Source organism: Lottia gigantea, assembly GCF_000327385.1.
Source record: "Lottia gigantea unplaced genomic scaffold LOTGIsca_13, whole genome shotgun sequence".
NCBI classification, from domain to species: Eukaryota; Metazoa; Mollusca; class Gastropoda; family Lottiidae; genus Lottia; species Lottia gigantea.
Window position 1 is genome coordinate 2,672,026 of NW_008707425.1, and position 17,703 is coordinate 2,689,728.

Sequence of the window (17,703 nt, forward strand, 5' to 3'; positions counted from 1 at the left end):
GGGGTTATTGTTTAATGGATTTAGAATAAAATTTAGGGAAAATTCCCCTTTATTCAAAATCGATACAAGACACTTGATATTTACATTAACAAAAGGATTAATAGATTTAATGAATGGCGGGTATATTGGCATTGCCGATTACAAGGATTTCCTAGCATACTCAAAATTTCTACATGCAATAAGAAAGTCGGGACCCGAAACAAAAAGATCGAAAGCAGTTGAGACATATATAAAAATTATTCCTGATGAATATGAAGATGATGAATATGAAGATGAGATATCAAATGATTATGCAGAAGATTATCCAATCATACAAGAAATAGACGAATTCGTTGATATGGTGGCATCTGGACAAGGTATAACGTTTTTATCCGACAACAACGAGGAACTACTTAATAGATTACGAGTAATATTAGCGGCAATGAAGGAAGGACATCGATCACACAGACAATATAATGAAGTGAATTGAATACTAAAAAGACTCCTAGAGAAAGGTATTATAGATAAAAATGATAATAAAAGCGTGATTAAAAATGTCAAATAAAGAACAACTATTCGTTATCACCTCAAATAAATCAGACATTAAATTGTCTCTAGATTATGAGTACGAACTCGATCGCAATCAAGAATATGAATTGGGATTAAAGTATTTCTCTGTTTACAATTCCATTATAAATATCAACGAAAAAAATAATCAAATAAAAATATCAACAGACAATGGAGTTCAAAACCATGCGTTTACTACCAGGAAGCTACGAATACGTAGCCATTAACGAATACCTATCTGAATATGGAGGAAGTGCAAATGGTAAAAACAATATTGAATTCGAAGGTAATTTAAATCTGAACAAAATAAAATTGATATTAAGAAATAATAGTCAAGTTGATTTCAAAGTAGAAAATTCATTGAATGCGTTACTAGGATTTGATAAACAAATATACACGCAATCCACTTTAGCACCACACAAAGCTAATATTGAGAATGATATCGATGTCATAAATATACATTGCAATTTGATAAACGGTGGATTTTTCAATAAATACAAACGTCAGATTATTTACAGTCTTCCAACATTCACTGTACCGATTGGATATAGAATTATAGAGAAACCATTTCAAACGACATATTTACCACTTAATTCCTTTATGATTAAAGATATAAATCTGGAAATCAAAGAACTTTCTTTTGTTTATCATCATCCTTTGGAATAACTACTCCATTGGTGAAACTTTTTTCCCATGGTTTCTTAAATTCATTCGTCACACCATGTCCACTAGCTAATCAGATATAATCTTCTACAGCTATCTTATCATAAGAGTAACCCCTTAAACGTTTTCTTTTCTTTCAGAATACCGTCTTGAATATCGACCGATGTTAAAACTTCTGAACAGAAACCATTTCTGAATCTGATTTTACTGCCAGTTTCCTTATTACCTTCTTTGTTCGTAAAAGTAATTTTATCTTTAGCTGGTATGGGTTGGGAGAACATCTTGGTAGGATATTCAAACCAGACTTTTAAAATAGCCGTTCTAGGTCTGAATTTCTGCTCACTAAAGAGCTTAACAAATTCTTTATTTTCTTTCGGTAGAAACGGTCTACCACTTTCTGCTCTCGGATATTCGCTATCTAAATCCGACATGGCGGAAGCGTACAAACCGTTAGCACCAAAGGCCATTAGTTTAGTACATTTATTTTTTTAAGTTTTGAATTAACTTCCGTTTTATCTTTTTTACTTTTACTATATTCTTTAAATAAATCAATTATATTATCACTTGGTGTTTCACTAAACTCCTTTAATACATTACAAATTTCATCCATTTTATTCGTTTCAAATGATTTTCGATTTGCCGAAAATCTTCCTCCTTTAATGGATTGTGTGATAAAATATCTTATAAAAGGGTGTGTATGTGTGTACGTTTTCTTTTTCGGTGTGTTTCGGAACCATTCTAGTACTTTCATACCATCGTAGCCGTTAGATTATTGAAAATATTCTGGAATACAACTTCTTTCATAACTTTGTTATAATTTATCAAACAAGCTCCGAGACATAAAGTATCTCTTTTAGCGTAAGGTTCCCATTCGTGGCTTAAAGATTCCCAATTATCTTCGGTGTATTTTGCAATATTAATATCGGTGATCTTTCTCAAATTCATCGGTAGATTAGATGAATTTCCCCATGCCGCCTAACTATATTTTTCATGTTGATAGGAACATATGAAATGAACATTTTGCAAATAATTAGAGTTGCCATTATTTGTTTTGGTAAATATTCATCGGTGAATAAATTACTAGTTACTAGTGGACATTGCGTTAGTTTTTTCGCATTTTTAAACACGATCCAGTTATCAAAACCGCTACCGTTATGAGAAATTAATGTTATTCTTTTTTGATCTATTTTTCCTAAACGTTGCAACATTTGATCGATGCAATCTTTACCCACAAATATTTCTACTATATTCATTAATTTATTACAAAATTCTTCTGGAACACTATCAGTGGGATTTAAATTTGGAAAGTTGTGTTTTATTCTGTTTTTCATTTTTCTTAGTTTTTCTAAATTAATTAACGTGCAAGAATAAGGAATGGAATAGGTTTCGCAATCCCATGCGTAGAAACAATCATCGTGAATTGTTGGAAAAACGTTTAGTTTTAGAGGTGAAACTTGTGTTACCGCATTATCATCTCTCCATACGTTTTCATCGTAATTATCTTCTATTTCTTTAATGCCTAAGGTTTTGTTATTTCTTCTAATCAGACAGAAATGTGATTTATGTAAGTAATATACCCAATCTAATTCTTCGGATATTCTTTGGTTGAAAATGTATATGTTTGGGCATATAAATTTGAAAATAAGTATTAAATTTCTTATTAAATTAACAGATTCTAGCAGTTGACATAACTCCTTTTCTGTTTGATTTTGAAAAACTGTTGATGAAATCTTGAAATTCTTTTGTGTAGTCTTCGTTTAAAACACGATTTACGCACTTTACAAAGCAGTATCCATCGCTTAGTATATAACAATTTATACCGATATATTCATTTATCTTTTTGAGTAGGGTAACACCACTACTCTTTTTTGATCTTTTTATTTCTTTGAAATTGTTTCTACGTAAAATGATTTTTCCTGAGAAATACCAATTAGAAGCATCCGATTTTACATCCACAGTTGCGAAGAAATTGTGAAAAGTTTTGGCATTATAGCCTACAAATTGCATTTTTTGTTTGTGTTCACCATCTTGAATTATCTCTCCATCTAATTCAATTTGTCCTTTAAATGTATCAAATTTATCAGAGATAAGGTTAATAATACTGAAAAAAAGTTCATTTGATATGAAAGTTTCATCGTCTAAAATTTCAATTTAGGCAACTACTTTTAACTAGGAGTTTTTAACTTGTATTGATGATATTTCCACATCAAATTTATCTAAAATTTCATTGAATTTTTCTAATTCTTCAATGGATATGTTCTTATCTTCTTTGGATCTTTCGAAAAATATAAACAATTTATTAAGATATCTATTTAAAATTACATTCTGATAAAACACATTCAGTTATATTTTACACATAAATTTGCATTTAAATTGAAAAAAATTAAATTTAAGAAATGCTTAAATGCTTGTCTACATCTAAATTTCTTAATCTTCTATCAAATTCTTCATCATCATCTTTGTTTTCGAGAAATTCATTCATTTTTAAAAGTCAGTTTTTTGAAGTTCGTTTTGATAAAACCTATCTATGATTTGTTCTTTGTCTCGATCGATTAATTCATATGTCGGAGGTGATGTGGTGTTTACTTTATCAACGATGAATATTTCGTTTGTCCAGTATCCAACGTAACCTTTTTCGAATTTACTTTTATATTTGAAAATACGAACTCGATTTCCGACTTTAAATTTGGGTTTGATATTCAAATTCTTTATTTCATTTTCGTAGTTATGTTGTGCGTTAATTGACTTTATAATATTTGGATTATTTGTGGCTTGTGTTTGTGTGACACCTATAGATGAATGAATTTTGTTATTGTACACCTCTGGTAATATTTTAAGCCATTTTTGAGATTTCAATTCTGCGAACTTTTTGAATAATTTATTTTTTAGAGTCCTGTTAGATCTTTCTATTACTACAGCTTTACCTTCGTTATGAGTACTGTAAATTTCAATTTCCAGAGATTATATATTTTTGTTATAAAATTCACTTCCATTATCTACCCACAGCTTTTCTGGATGACGGTTAGATTGTTTCATAATCGTTTCAAATGCGTGTTTGACTGATAATCCTGTTTTGTTTTTCAAAGGAACAACCCATGCATATCTCGTATACAAATCTATAACTGTTAAGCAATATTTATATCCTCTTTCCACTGGCATATTAATTAAATCGGCTGACCATATTTAATCTTTTTCAAATAATTTAACTTTTAAAATTTTTTTAGTTTTTCTAAATTCTTTATGAATTTCATCCGCTAATCCCATGCCCAATTTCATCTTTGCTTTTAACAGTTTTATGATCAGAGCCCTCTGCATTCTCTCTTTGAATTTTGGATTTGGAATATTTTCAAGTTCGATTATTATTTGTCTGTCTGCTTCGTGTCTGAAGTTTATGTCCTTGTTTCTGTATAGTATGTCGTGTTTAAGCGCAGCGGCGTCAACTCTATTGACTGGTTCTTCGCCGGGTTTGGGTTTATCGTTTTCGTCTAATCGCAGATCTAACCTGGTACCCAGACAAGTGTAATTATGACCGGGAAGATGTTTTTCTCCGGGATATTTCGCCCATGGAAAGCTAGGAAGAGAACCCAATGATTTTTGTATATCTGGACCAAAATAAGTTTTTGGAGCGTTAGCGACAATCATTTTTATCCTATAACTTTAAAACCTTTTCCTTTCCTTTCTTCTAATCTCCTGTTTCGCAGTTCTCTTATTAGTTGTAATTCTTTCAACTCGTTAGATTTTTTCACTGTGTCGCTTTACCGCTTCCGCGATTGAGCCGACGGCTTTCGTCCCGGATGAAATAAGTTATTTGTTGTTTGAAACAAAGCTAGCTACTTTTGGAATTATTTTTGAACCTAGAGAATAATCGAATTCGAAAAATCTTCGAATTTGTGTTGTTCGTGTTTTAGAATTAAACTCATCCTATTTTTAAATGAATTAATTTAACGAAGAAATTGTGGTCTTGTTTTTTTTCTAAAAAAGAGTTATCTCCCTTCTAGAAGTTTCTAGACTAAAAATAACATTATTTAAAACGAGGCTATTTTAAAACCGGATGTTAAGCGAAACAAGGATGTTATTTTATATAAGGGTATTTTTAATATGCTTTTTTTGATGGAATGTAGGAATTGATTGAAGGTGTTTTGGTGTAGGAATTTATGAAATTTAGGGTGTTTAGGTTTTTTTTGGGGGGGGGGGGGGGGCTTTTCAATATGGTTGAATGAAATCGAAGGCCCTCTACTGTTCGTTTGCCTACGGCCTAACAAGTCCATAATCCGCCACTGTTTCCGTACTTACTAAAACATGAACCGACCAGAAACGACCAGGAAACGACCAATGAAAAAAAAGAAACGACCTGGAACCTACAATGTTATACACCAAAATGAATTGGGTGTGGATTATGTGCTTTATATCACAGACGACAAAATACAATCAACACGGAAAAATGAAAGACGCAGGTTAAAAAGTAGAAGTGCAAATCCAATTTTTTTAAAGGCCTATTGACCGATTTTTTACGCAGGTAGGAAGAAAGTGAGTGGATCATCGACAAGGATGACCGCTTGGTTACTTTGTAGATGGAACATTCCAGTCATTATGTAGACTAAGATTTCGTTTCGTATTAAACGTTTAAGGTTACCGTAAAATTACAAATATATGATATAAGTGATAACCTTAGATATTACAAATAGGTGATACTAGTAGAGTATAATACTACTTGTTGGGATGGTAAGTGATAATATAGTATAGTAGAGGTCAGTTATACTACATGTTGTGATGGTAAGTGATACTAGAGTACAGTAGAGGTCAGTAATACTACCTGTTGTGATGGTAAGTGATACTAGAGTATAGAAAGGGTCAGTAATACTACCTGTTGTGATGTTAAGTGATACTAGAGTATAGTAGAGGTCATTTACACTACCTGTTGTGATGGTAAGTGATACTAGAGTGTAGTAAGGGTCAGTAATACTACATGTTGTGATGATCAGTGATACTAAGGGTCAGTAATGGTCAAATGCACTAATATCCCTTGATAGTGATACTACATTCTCAAATTCTCATATGATAATATTACTTCATAAGGACATGTATCCATGCTGGGATATTTGCACATTTTATGTTTCACGGGCTGTGAAAAAAACTATTCAACTACATTATAGAGTGGAGCATATAAGATCTAGTGATTTTTACGTTTTCCTTCTGGTGACATTGATTTCGTGCTGATACAATTTGGAGACACAAACAATAACAGGTCAAAAACAAATGTGTTAGTTTTTTTTATACTTTCTGCTTCTAAATGTCATCTAATTGATAATGACCATGTATGATTCAATGAACCGGTTTATAGTGCAATATATGGTTGCAATAAAATGTTTTGGTTTTTTTTTTTGCAATCGGATATCAATGTAGGGCATCCGCCAAAGTCTGCCAGACTGCCAAAATTAGAAATCCTACAGACTGGGCACCCTATTAAATAAATGAGACACCCCATCCTCACGACAGTCGAATTGGTCATGAAAGTAAACAAAATATTATATTGCAATATTTTACTAATAGCATTAAACTGTTGGAAAGAATCTTCCTAATATATTGCAGAATGGCTTCAAATATAATCAAAAGCTCTCTTTAGATTTGAAGGATATTTTTATTGTTGTAACATCAGAAATATAAGAATAAACAGCATGGAACGAAACAAATATGGACAGAATGGATAACCAAATGATATATCAGCTACCTGTTGATTGGGATTTTCAATTTCAGTCAACATGTGTCTCTTTACGCATTTTGAAATTTGCAGCCTGCATTTGACAATTTCTCAATTCAGACAAAGGGGCTTTAGTTTTATCGAAACGATAACATGCGAAAATTCAAATTTCTGATCATGGCCTTACACTTAATGAGATAATGTATGTAAACGTTTCCACTTTGACTCTGACATTTTCCATTTTTGTCTGTGAATTCTATCAAGGTGGTTGTTTTAACTGCTATGATATCGGAACTTATAAACGAAATTTTACAATATTCACACCTTCTTACACTTGCAGGAAATGAACCTTTGTGTTTCCTGTGAACCAATGAATATGGTTTATTATTTACTCTAAACGGGTCGAAAATATCTGTTACTTGTACATCAATCTTACGTTTTTTTTAAAAATCTCCCATGTATCGTTGGATGCTTTGAGTTTAGTAATCTTTAAAGGTGTGATACTAATAGTTTCGTTGTTACTATCGTTAAGCAGTTCGAAACTTTCTTCAAACATCTCAATGTCGGGAAGTCTCGCCCGCCTCTTTTCACTTTTGGAACTATATTTCTCACCAACATTTTGCGGATTAGTATATACATCTTTGGGGTCATGTATATGGTTCTGGAACATCTCAAAATGTTGATCTCGCCTTTCTTGTGACCATCTTAACCATGTAACTAACTGGGCCGATTTCGAAGTGCCTGAAAGCAGGAGCTAGTCTGTATTTCCCTTGTTCGATAATAGCCTTTTCGGCTTCTTTTACAAACTTGCTGATTATCCATTTGGTTAGTGATGTACTCCATCCCAAAGTTTTTGTAAGGATTTTAGTTTTATATCGAAATCATCCGAATTCTCAGCACCTGCAAGACCATGCAATTCAATTAAACCGGTTTGCGGTCCATAGATATCAGTCATTATTCGCTGAATCGTGTTTCGCCTTTGTGAGAATACTTTCAAGTCCATTATCCCTCTTAAACTGCTACTGTGCGGGACCAGGAAACTGGGGATGTTTGCCCCGGTCGTCAATAAGACCTTCGTGCTGATAAGCAGCTGTCGTTAGTCATATATCATCAACCACTTGTATCAACAGATAAAACAGAATTTTCATTGACACAAAAATTTATTTATATCCAAGAGCATATGTGGAAGGTAGTTGAAAGCTGAAGATGCGTCTTGATCAAATCTTACTGATTTAACAAAGGAGTCGGAATGAACTAAATCTATCATTTTATTTGCTTCTCTTCTTCCTCCCCCATATTTTTGTGTAGGACATTCTCGTTTACCTTTCCAGGTTCTTAACATTGTGCACTATTTTTGGACTGTTAACCAATTCACTGACAGATTTGGCTGTATTTATGCTGGAAATTTTTTTAAATATACCTCATCGACTGATTTGGAGGATTGTAGATTCTGCTTGATAGATTCAGTTACAGCTGAAGTATGCTGTAGTATGTCTGTACCTGTGGACGTTTAGTATTCCGTGTCTCTCTACATCAAAGTCTTTCGAATTCTTATCGACCCATCTGTTTAAATACATGTAATGCTCCAGAGGGACATTGTCTGTGACAGGTGTAACAATCGCAATCATACTGTAGAGGTTGTTTGATTTATTGTAACGATACTGCCTTTGGAGTTGGTAAACATCTTTCTCGTCCGCCCTTTTCTTGTTGTACTTGGGATATCTGGTTTTACAAGAAACACCTCTGTCGTTCATGTAAAACCCGTTATCGTCTTTGTGTGCTTGTTGGCAGGTACCATCTACCACATGAAAATACTTTGACGAATTGCCTCTTTTGGAATAGGCACCATTATAATCTGCCCGTGCCGACTCAACAGATGTTATTGATCTGTTTAATGTACACATGAAATTGTGTCCACGTTCAGCGCTGGGTTTTAATTTCCTTTCAAAATCCTGTGGATTGTTTAGAAGCACATTGAATATGGCAGAAGCTGTTTCAAATTTGTCATTTGCTGTTGCATCATCGCTTTGTGATCTGAAATGAAACAATAACTATTAATATAAAGCGGTATGTTACAACGGGAAAACGTTTATATAGGTTCATTTCATTCTCATAATTTAGTATTTGTTCGATATTTACTATAATAATCGGGGCAAAGATCATGTCAGATAGTGTTGTTATAGTACTTTATATAGAATGTGGTAATTGGATCACTTGATTTTCTTTCATCAATAGATTTATGCTTTAGTGGCCATACCGAAGTAAAATAATCTATATTAGTTTCAATGCCATTATGCAAGGTATCAAACTCATTACTTACTTTTTCAGTACACTCCACCTATTGACAATCACTGTCGCTACTTTCATTCATGGTATCGATATCTGGAAAATGAAATATGCAAATGAACGGAATGGAAGTTAGAGAACTATATTTATAATGTAAGTATAGAAGATGTTAGAGAACTATAGTTATAATGTAAATAAAGGTAAGTGTATATAGACGATGTTAGAGAACTATAGTTCTAATGTAAGTTAAGGTATGTGTATATAGAGGATGTTGGAGTACTATAGTTATAATGTAAGTAATAGAGGATGTTAGAGTACTATAGTTACAATATAAGTTAAGGTAAGTGTATATAGAGAATGTTAGAGTACTATAGTTATAATTTAAGTTAAGGTATGTGTATATACAGAATGTTAGAGTACTATAGTTATAATGTAAGTAAAGGTAAGTGTATATAGAGGATGTTAGAGTACTATAGTTACAATGTAAGTAAAGGTATGTGTATATAGAGGATGTTAGAGTACTATAGTTATAAAGTAAGTAAAGGTAAATGTATATAGAGAATGTTAGAGTACTATAGTTATAATGTAAGTAATAGAGGATGTTAGAATACTATGGTTATAATATAAGTAAAGGTATGTGTATATAGAGGATGTTAGAGTACTATAGTTATAATGTAAGTAAAGGTAAGTGTATATAAAGGATGTTAGAGTACTGTAGTTACAATGTAAGTTAAGGTAAGTGTATATAGAGGATGTCAGAGAACTATAGTTATAATGTAAGACAAAGTAAGTGTATACAGAGGATGTTAGAGTACTATGGTTATAATGTAAGTAAAGTTACGTGTATATAGAGGATGTTAGAGTACTATAGTTATAATGTAAGTAAAGGCATGTGTATATTGAGAATGTTAGAGTACTATAGTTATAATGTAAGTAAAGGTAAGTGTATATAGAGGATGTTAGAGTACTATAGTTACAATGTAAGTAAAGGTATGTGTATATAGAGGATGTTAGAGTACTATAGTTATAGTGTTAGTAATAAAGGATGTTAGAGTACTATAGTTATAAAGTAAGTAAAGGTAATTGTATATGGAGAATGTTAGAGTACTATAGTTATAATGTAAGTAATAGAGGATGTTAGATAACTATAGTTATAATGTAAGTAATGGTAAGTGTATATAGAGAATGTTAGAATACTATTGTTATAATATAAGTAAAGGTATGTGTTAATAGAGAATGTTACAGTACTATAGTTACAATGTAAGTTAAGGTAAGTGTATATAGAGAATGTTAGAGTGCTATAGTTATAATGTAAGTAAACGTATGTGTAATGTGTATACAGAGAATGTTAGAGTACTATAGTTATAATGTAAGTTAAGGTATGTGTATATACAGAATGTTAGAGAACTATAGTTATAATGTAAGTAAAGGTATTTGTATATAGAGGATGTTAGAGTACTATAGTTATAATGTAAGTAAAGGTAAGTGTATATAGAGAATGTTAGAGAACTATAGTTATAGTGTAAGTAAAGGTATGTGTATATAGAGAATGTTAGAGTACTTTAGTTATAATGTAAGTAAAGGTAAGTGTATATAGAGGATGTTAGAGTACTATAGTTACAATGTAAGTAAATGTATGTGTATATAGAGGATGTTAGAGTACTATAGTTATAATGTAAGTAATAGAGGATTTTAGAGTACTATAGTTATAAAGTAAGTAAAGGTAATTGTATATAGAGAATGTTAGAGTACTATAGTTATAATGTAAGTAATAGTGGATGTTAGATAAAGCGGTATGTTACAACGGGTAAACGTTTATATAGGTTCATTTCATTCTCATAATTTAGTATTTGTTCGATATTTACTATAATAATCGGGGCAAAGATCATGTCAGATAGTGTTGTTATAGTACTTTATATAGAATGTGGTAATTGGATCACTTGATTTTCTTTCATCAATAGATTAATGCTTTAGTGGCCATACCGAAGTAAAATAATCTATATTAGTTTCAATGCCATTATGCAAGGTATCAAACTCATTACTTACTTTTTCAGTACACTCCACCTATTGACAATCACAGTCGCTACTTCCATTCATGGTATCCATATCTGGAAAATGGAATATGCAAATGAACGGAATGGAAGTTAGAGAACTATAGTTGTAAGTAAAGGTAAGTGTATATAGAAGATGTTAGAGAACTATAGTTGTAAGTAAAGGCAAGTGTATATAGAAGATGTTAGAGAACTATAGTTATAATGTAAATAAAGGTAAGTGTATATATAGACGATGTTAGAGAACTATAGTTATAATGTAAGTTAAGGTAAGTGTATATAGAGGATGTTAGAGTACTATAGTTATAATGTAAGTAAAGGTTAGTGTATTTAGAGGATGTTAGAGTACTATAGTTATAATATATGTAAAGGTATGTGTTTATAGAGAATGTTAGAGTACTATAGTTATAATGTAAGTAATAGAGAATGTTAGAATACTATAGTTATAATGTAAGTTATAGAGGATGTTAGAGTACTATAGTCATAATGTAAGTTAAGGTAAGTGTATATAGAGGATGTTAGAGTACTATAGTTATAAAGTAAGTTAAGGTAAGTGTATATAGAGAATGGTAGAGTACTATAGTTATAATGTAAGTTATAGTGTAGGGAAAGGCATGTGTACATAGAGGATGTTAAAGGGGAATGTTCAGTATTTTCGAAGGTCGATTTTGGTCTTGAATATTATGTAAGAAGCCATCAGAAGTAATAGCACTGCTCGAAATTCGGATAATCCCTCAAACTGGCCCTAATTAAACATTTACCTTTCTATTTCTATAATATTTCATGTTTTCTATATAAGGCTCACTGAAACACGAGTCGAAAATTGTAACTTTCAAACACTAATCATTGTGGATACACATAGATTTAAAGTCTCAAATTTTGACAGCGAGCTGTGGACACTATTACGGATTAGTTTAACGAAATGATGAATATGCCCCTTAAAAATTTTTTAATCGAAGTCTGAATGGCATGTCCTATAACAATTTTTAGTGAAAAAAATCTCATCCAAAATTGGGTGAAAACGGTAGGTAATCCATATTCCGTGAATTAAACTAAATAATAGTGGACCTCTCATGTGTGAAAATACTCTGCCAAGCAATAGTGTCGGATTAAGACTTTTAGCGGCCCCCCATCCAAAATTTTTTTTATGATATCATACACAATAAAAAATCAATACGATATCCCAGAGTACTCCTCAAATCCCAATTTTGCTATGGGTCCCTAGGCCCGAGCCTAGTCCGGCCTATTGGGTAAATCCGGCACTCGTGTTTCTCACGAAGGATATACAAAACTCCCATTATAACTAGGTTAGAAATTCGGACAACCTCGGATATGCTCCCTCTCGAACGTAAACCTGGGGTGTGGGGTGACTGTCTTAGTGCCCTCCCTGAAAATCTGTGAAGTTGGTGGCGTGCGTGACCGCGACAGGAGGTCTGTGGGCTGGAATAGGGTCAAAATGTTTTAGGACTAGCAGGCAGGCAATTAGCTGATAAGGTGAAACCGCCGACTATGTTAATTATCCAAGACTTATACGGACAACAAACCCAGTTTAATATACGCACAAGGTCATTAAGTGAACTTCTTTCACAATGCACATTTTTTTAAAAATGATGGTTGATGATTTTTCGGCCTGATCAACATACTTATAGTTTATTGCCAAATAGTTTGAGGTCGTTTCCTGTGCGTTTTTCTGCTCGGTTCCAGGTTCATGTTTTAGTATAAGTACGGGCAAGGATAAGTAGCCTATTCTCGGAAGCACGGCACAGTAATCAGAATTTTTCTTACCTTGAGTTAGTGTTACTAGGTTAGCAGTCCTATTTTTTGTCTACATCATGTTCAAAAAAGGACTCACAGGATCTTATTGGTCGATTAGTCTCAATACGAGCCGAGTAGTCTTATCTGATTGAAAAAAGGCCGAATTACGCGGGCCAAACGGTATGATATTTATACTCATCTTCTCTTCAAAGTAGATTTGAGTATGGACTTAAGGCCAATGTGCAAATATGGTAAAGAGTGTTACAGAATAAATGTCCAGCATCAAAAACAATATCAACATCCCAAAAAACGTAAAAGAAATGAAGTACCGGTAAGTTAATTTGGCATTTTGTCGACCCTGTCAATATTGATAAAATATGGCCAATGTGGAGAATATACAGTCTCAACGAGCGTACAGTGGTGTAACCTATATTCGTGCATAGGTCTATAAGGATTCAATACCGAATTTTGTCCAAATTTTTTTTAATGTGTCTGAGATGTTTCTTCAGATAACGGTATTCTATAAAATAATTAAAATTCAGTGTTATGGTTTCCCTGACACTCCAACAAGACATTTGAGACTTGATATTTGTGAAGTGAAAAGTACGTTTTTATCACGCAGGCTGCAATAAAAAGTTGGAACGTTTTTATTACGTACAGTATGAAGAAATGAAACAATAAATAAATCATTTTTCAACATCTATTGTATGTCTTCTGACAGCAAATGTTTAGCTATCCCATTGTGACGAGTTTCAATGTGAATAAAAGTAAGCGCACCATGTTATTTTTGAGATTTTTTCGGTGACTGCATTTTGGAATGTGGAGTTCATATTTCAGCAGAATTGTATTTTATAAACAGTGGTTTTCATATCGATCAAGTGTCTTAGTGTCTTTCCAAACCGACCCTGTTCCAAACCCCGCGACTCAAAAAAATTTTTATGGAGTGTTTGATGATTTTTTTTTTCAATATTTGAATAGATCTATGTTATATTACAACACTGACTGCCAAAACATCATGTAATTTGCACAAATTCGTGAGTCAATTGAATACAAACTTTATATTTCTAAGATTACTTATTTCATGCAATAATCAGTTCACGTGATTGTGCTATAAATAACTGGTACTTCCATCAATCCAGACACAACAAAACATACACACTAGTGCACGCTTTATGTCTAAGATGAACAAGACTACGCCTGATCATTAAGGTTGAGATTTATAAATAATATAATATGTTCGATCAATCAAGACCTGCACCAACTACATAAATGCTTCCAGTAAGAGTCCTATACGATCGAGACTAGTCTATATTCGGACATTTCTGTACAAATTGACGAATAAATGGAATTATGTACTAAAATAAAATTTATATCTGAAATAAAATAAAAACTAGAAAACTAAAATGAATGAATTCCATATAACCTCGATTTATATAACCGGTAAATCCGACCAAACCGGATGTATATATTTTTACATTGGTAGTCAACAAGATGGCGACAACATTTTGATATATTGTGGACACACAGGATATCATGACCTAGGCTATCTCACCTTTAGGCCTAACCGTTTATTCCACATTTCACATTCCAATGGTAAATTCGAAAATGAAGTCTCAACTCAAAAGTATACATATTGCCTTTATAATCTGTCCATAATTTTGGACTTATTGGTTTTTATCACTTGAAAATTATATCAAAATTCAATCTGATTGGACACTTGTATTTTGCTGATTCAATGTCTTGATTTAATTTTTGTAAGAATTTCATTTGGTTATAACTTTTAAATAGCTTGATTTTCAAATATTTAGGCTTATATTGATTTAAGCATATATGTACTTAAAATATACATGAAGCTTTATCACTTGATAGGAAATTTATCTTGTACTTTATATTGTTATATTGTATTTTGTTCCTGGGATCGAATAACAAGGCATATTTGGATGAAATAGTATTTATTAGTTATGTTTCAGATTAAGCCTTCCTTAGCCTTTCTTTCTCTCCAGCCCATCTGTTCTAATCTCTGTCATCCAGCCCAGCAATGGTCACTTGTATCGATGTATGCTCTGGATGGCAAGGACTAGAACATGTGGTAATCTTTTCACACTTCGCTTAATATTTATGCACACTGTACTTAAGCAGGAGAAAGTAGATAATAACTGATTAAAGGGAGCTAACTATATTATCCTACTCAAAGCTTTATATTAGTCTATGAACTATATGACATCCCCCTTCTTCCAGATGAAAGGCGCGGATAATTAAAACAAACATATTTACATATGAATGAACTAACGAACAAGTAAAACAAACGATAGGAATGAACAAGAAAATACATATTAATCACCTATTTGTTGGTTTAAACAGTGCATGTACTTAATGTACCCTGTAACTTATTATCCAAAATGCTCCAACCATAGTATGAATAACCAAAAAATACATATCAGCATATGCATACAGGAAGCAATAGATCTATACTCAATAAAGATGTACAATGATGATCTAGTTAATTTACTATTATTCACCCTTACAGGTTATGGATAAGGATACACAATGCACAATCCACAATGGGAATATTAAGCATACAAAGCTAATATTAAGTGTAGCCCAACTTATCTATTTCTAGAATATTAGACTACCAGTAACACTGAGTGTATTAGTTTCTATCATAGAGAAAACAGCATTTGATAATTCTGGATATGAACTAATATCTAACCATTCATTGGATTGGCTCCCATTAGCAAGTGGAATACCAACAAGAACATGCAGTTTACCTAGTTTAAAACGTGCTTTATGAACTGCCATGTAGTCTACATTTGGTACAACTGAAAGTAATGAGCATTGTTGTTCAATTTGAGAGGGAGATAGCACATAGTAAGATGTCAAATTATGATTGACATTACTGTTAGCAAGACACTGAGACACATTTAAAGGTTTGGAGAGCCTATTACTAATAATAGAACATTGATCAATATTTTGAACGATATGATTGAACTCATCGGTGATTTTAATCCCATTATCTTCAACCAGGAGATTAACAGCTTCAGAGGTCTTACCCATTTTTAACTTTAATTGATCAATATTACTGATGCGATCACGAGGGTTATCATTCCTATTAAAGCAAGGTTTGAGCCGGTTGATCGAAAAGACATCTTGAAGAACTTGACCTTCTAAAGTCGAAAGTACATAGTGTGTCCTGTCAAGAATTTGATGAACAACCAACGGACCACACCATTCAGCCTTGATTTTACGTGATTTAGCTGTAAGGATGGACGAAGTTGGTTTGAATACATATACCAGTTGTCCTAAGCTATATATTGGATTCTTACTGAGACTATGAGAGATATTGATATTTTGAGTTTCTTCCTGATGTTTTGGAGATCTAGAACTACTTTGGCTATGTGATCAAACTTGCTTTAAGGTGTGATACATATTCTTCATATGACTTGCAAGCACTACTAAAATCCCAAGTAAGATTTGTAAGGCTCTTGGGTTGTTTACCAAAAGCTAACTCGTATGGGCTATGATTGCCTAACTGAGGAGAACTAAATGAGTTGTAAGCATAGCAAGAAGTACTAATGAAGCGCACCCAATCAGTGCCATATTGGTTGAGATTGACCTTTATAAGATCAGAAATAGATTTAATATGTCGTTCAACTAACAAACTGCCATGATTTTCAACACTGATTAGTTTTTGACTAATACCTAGACAGGAACACAATGAAGATACTAGGCTTCCAGTAAGTGAAGCAGCAGCATCAGTGATGATTACTGATGGAGGTCCAAATACACAGATTACCTTTCGAATCAAGGCTTCACAAATTGATTTAGCATCAAGAGTTTGAAGAGCTGTGCAGACAACAAAACGAGTTATTTCATCTGTTACAACCATCAGGTGTCGATATCCTGAAGGAGATGAAGGCATGGATTTAAAATCCAGACTGAGCCTATCAAAAGTTCTATATTCTGTTGGAATACGAGGATGATAAAGGCATTTATTATCTGTTTTTCCCTTAAACTGCTGACATTTGGAACATGTTTGAATATAAGTAGAAATCTTATCAAACATATTAGGAAAATAAAATAATTTTCACATAGTGACATATGTTCTAACGACTCCTTGGTGATTACTGAGTTGACTGTCATGGTATAAACTGATTAAACTACTGCACATTGATTCCGGTATTACCAATTGAAGAGTGAAAGATTCATCTTTATGAATAAGTAGACGAAAGAGAACTGAGTCACATAAAATGTACTCTTCGGCTTTAACTTTGATAGATTTGGATACCTTTTTATTAGAAGGCAGAATACCATGTTGTAAGTAATCATAGATGGGTTTGAAATGAGGAGAAGTTTCCTGTTCTAATCTCAACTTGTTAACGTTAATAGAAAGGTTGTAATCTCTAATGATTTTCCTTTTAATGTAGCGGAGAAGTTTTGCAAGTTCTCTTTGTTTAGGAAAGTGAGAAGTTTTGAATTCTTTAAATCCAGAAACTACAGGCTTAAGTGGTACGAATAATTCAATCGAGATTTCAAACTCTTCAGAGCTATCAAATCTTCGATCTACTAATCGATCTTCTCTAGGAGTTTCTGTTGAACAAGAAGAAGGTATAGCTGTGGGTGATTGCGAATAATCACGAAAAGTAGGATCTGGATCAACAGGTAAACTAGACTTACTTTGTGTCGAAGGTAGCTGTGAAGAACCTC

General features: G+C 32.7%; 1 protein-coding gene across 1 annotated transcript; it reads right to left on the reverse strand.

Annotated features, from left to right (window-relative positions):
• Positions 1-1,310: 1,310 nt before the first annotated feature.
• On the reverse strand, positions 1,311-1,676 carry LOTGIDRAFT_157256 (hypothetical protein; the record flags this gene model as incomplete). The annotated part of the gene is made up of 1 exon (XM_009049019.1): positions 1,311-1,676. One exon carries the CDS (start codon positions 1,674-1,676, stop codon positions 1,311-1,313), a length of 366 nt encoding a protein of 121 aa, XP_009047267.1.
• Between the last annotated feature and the right edge of the window lie 16,027 nt (positions 1,677-17,703).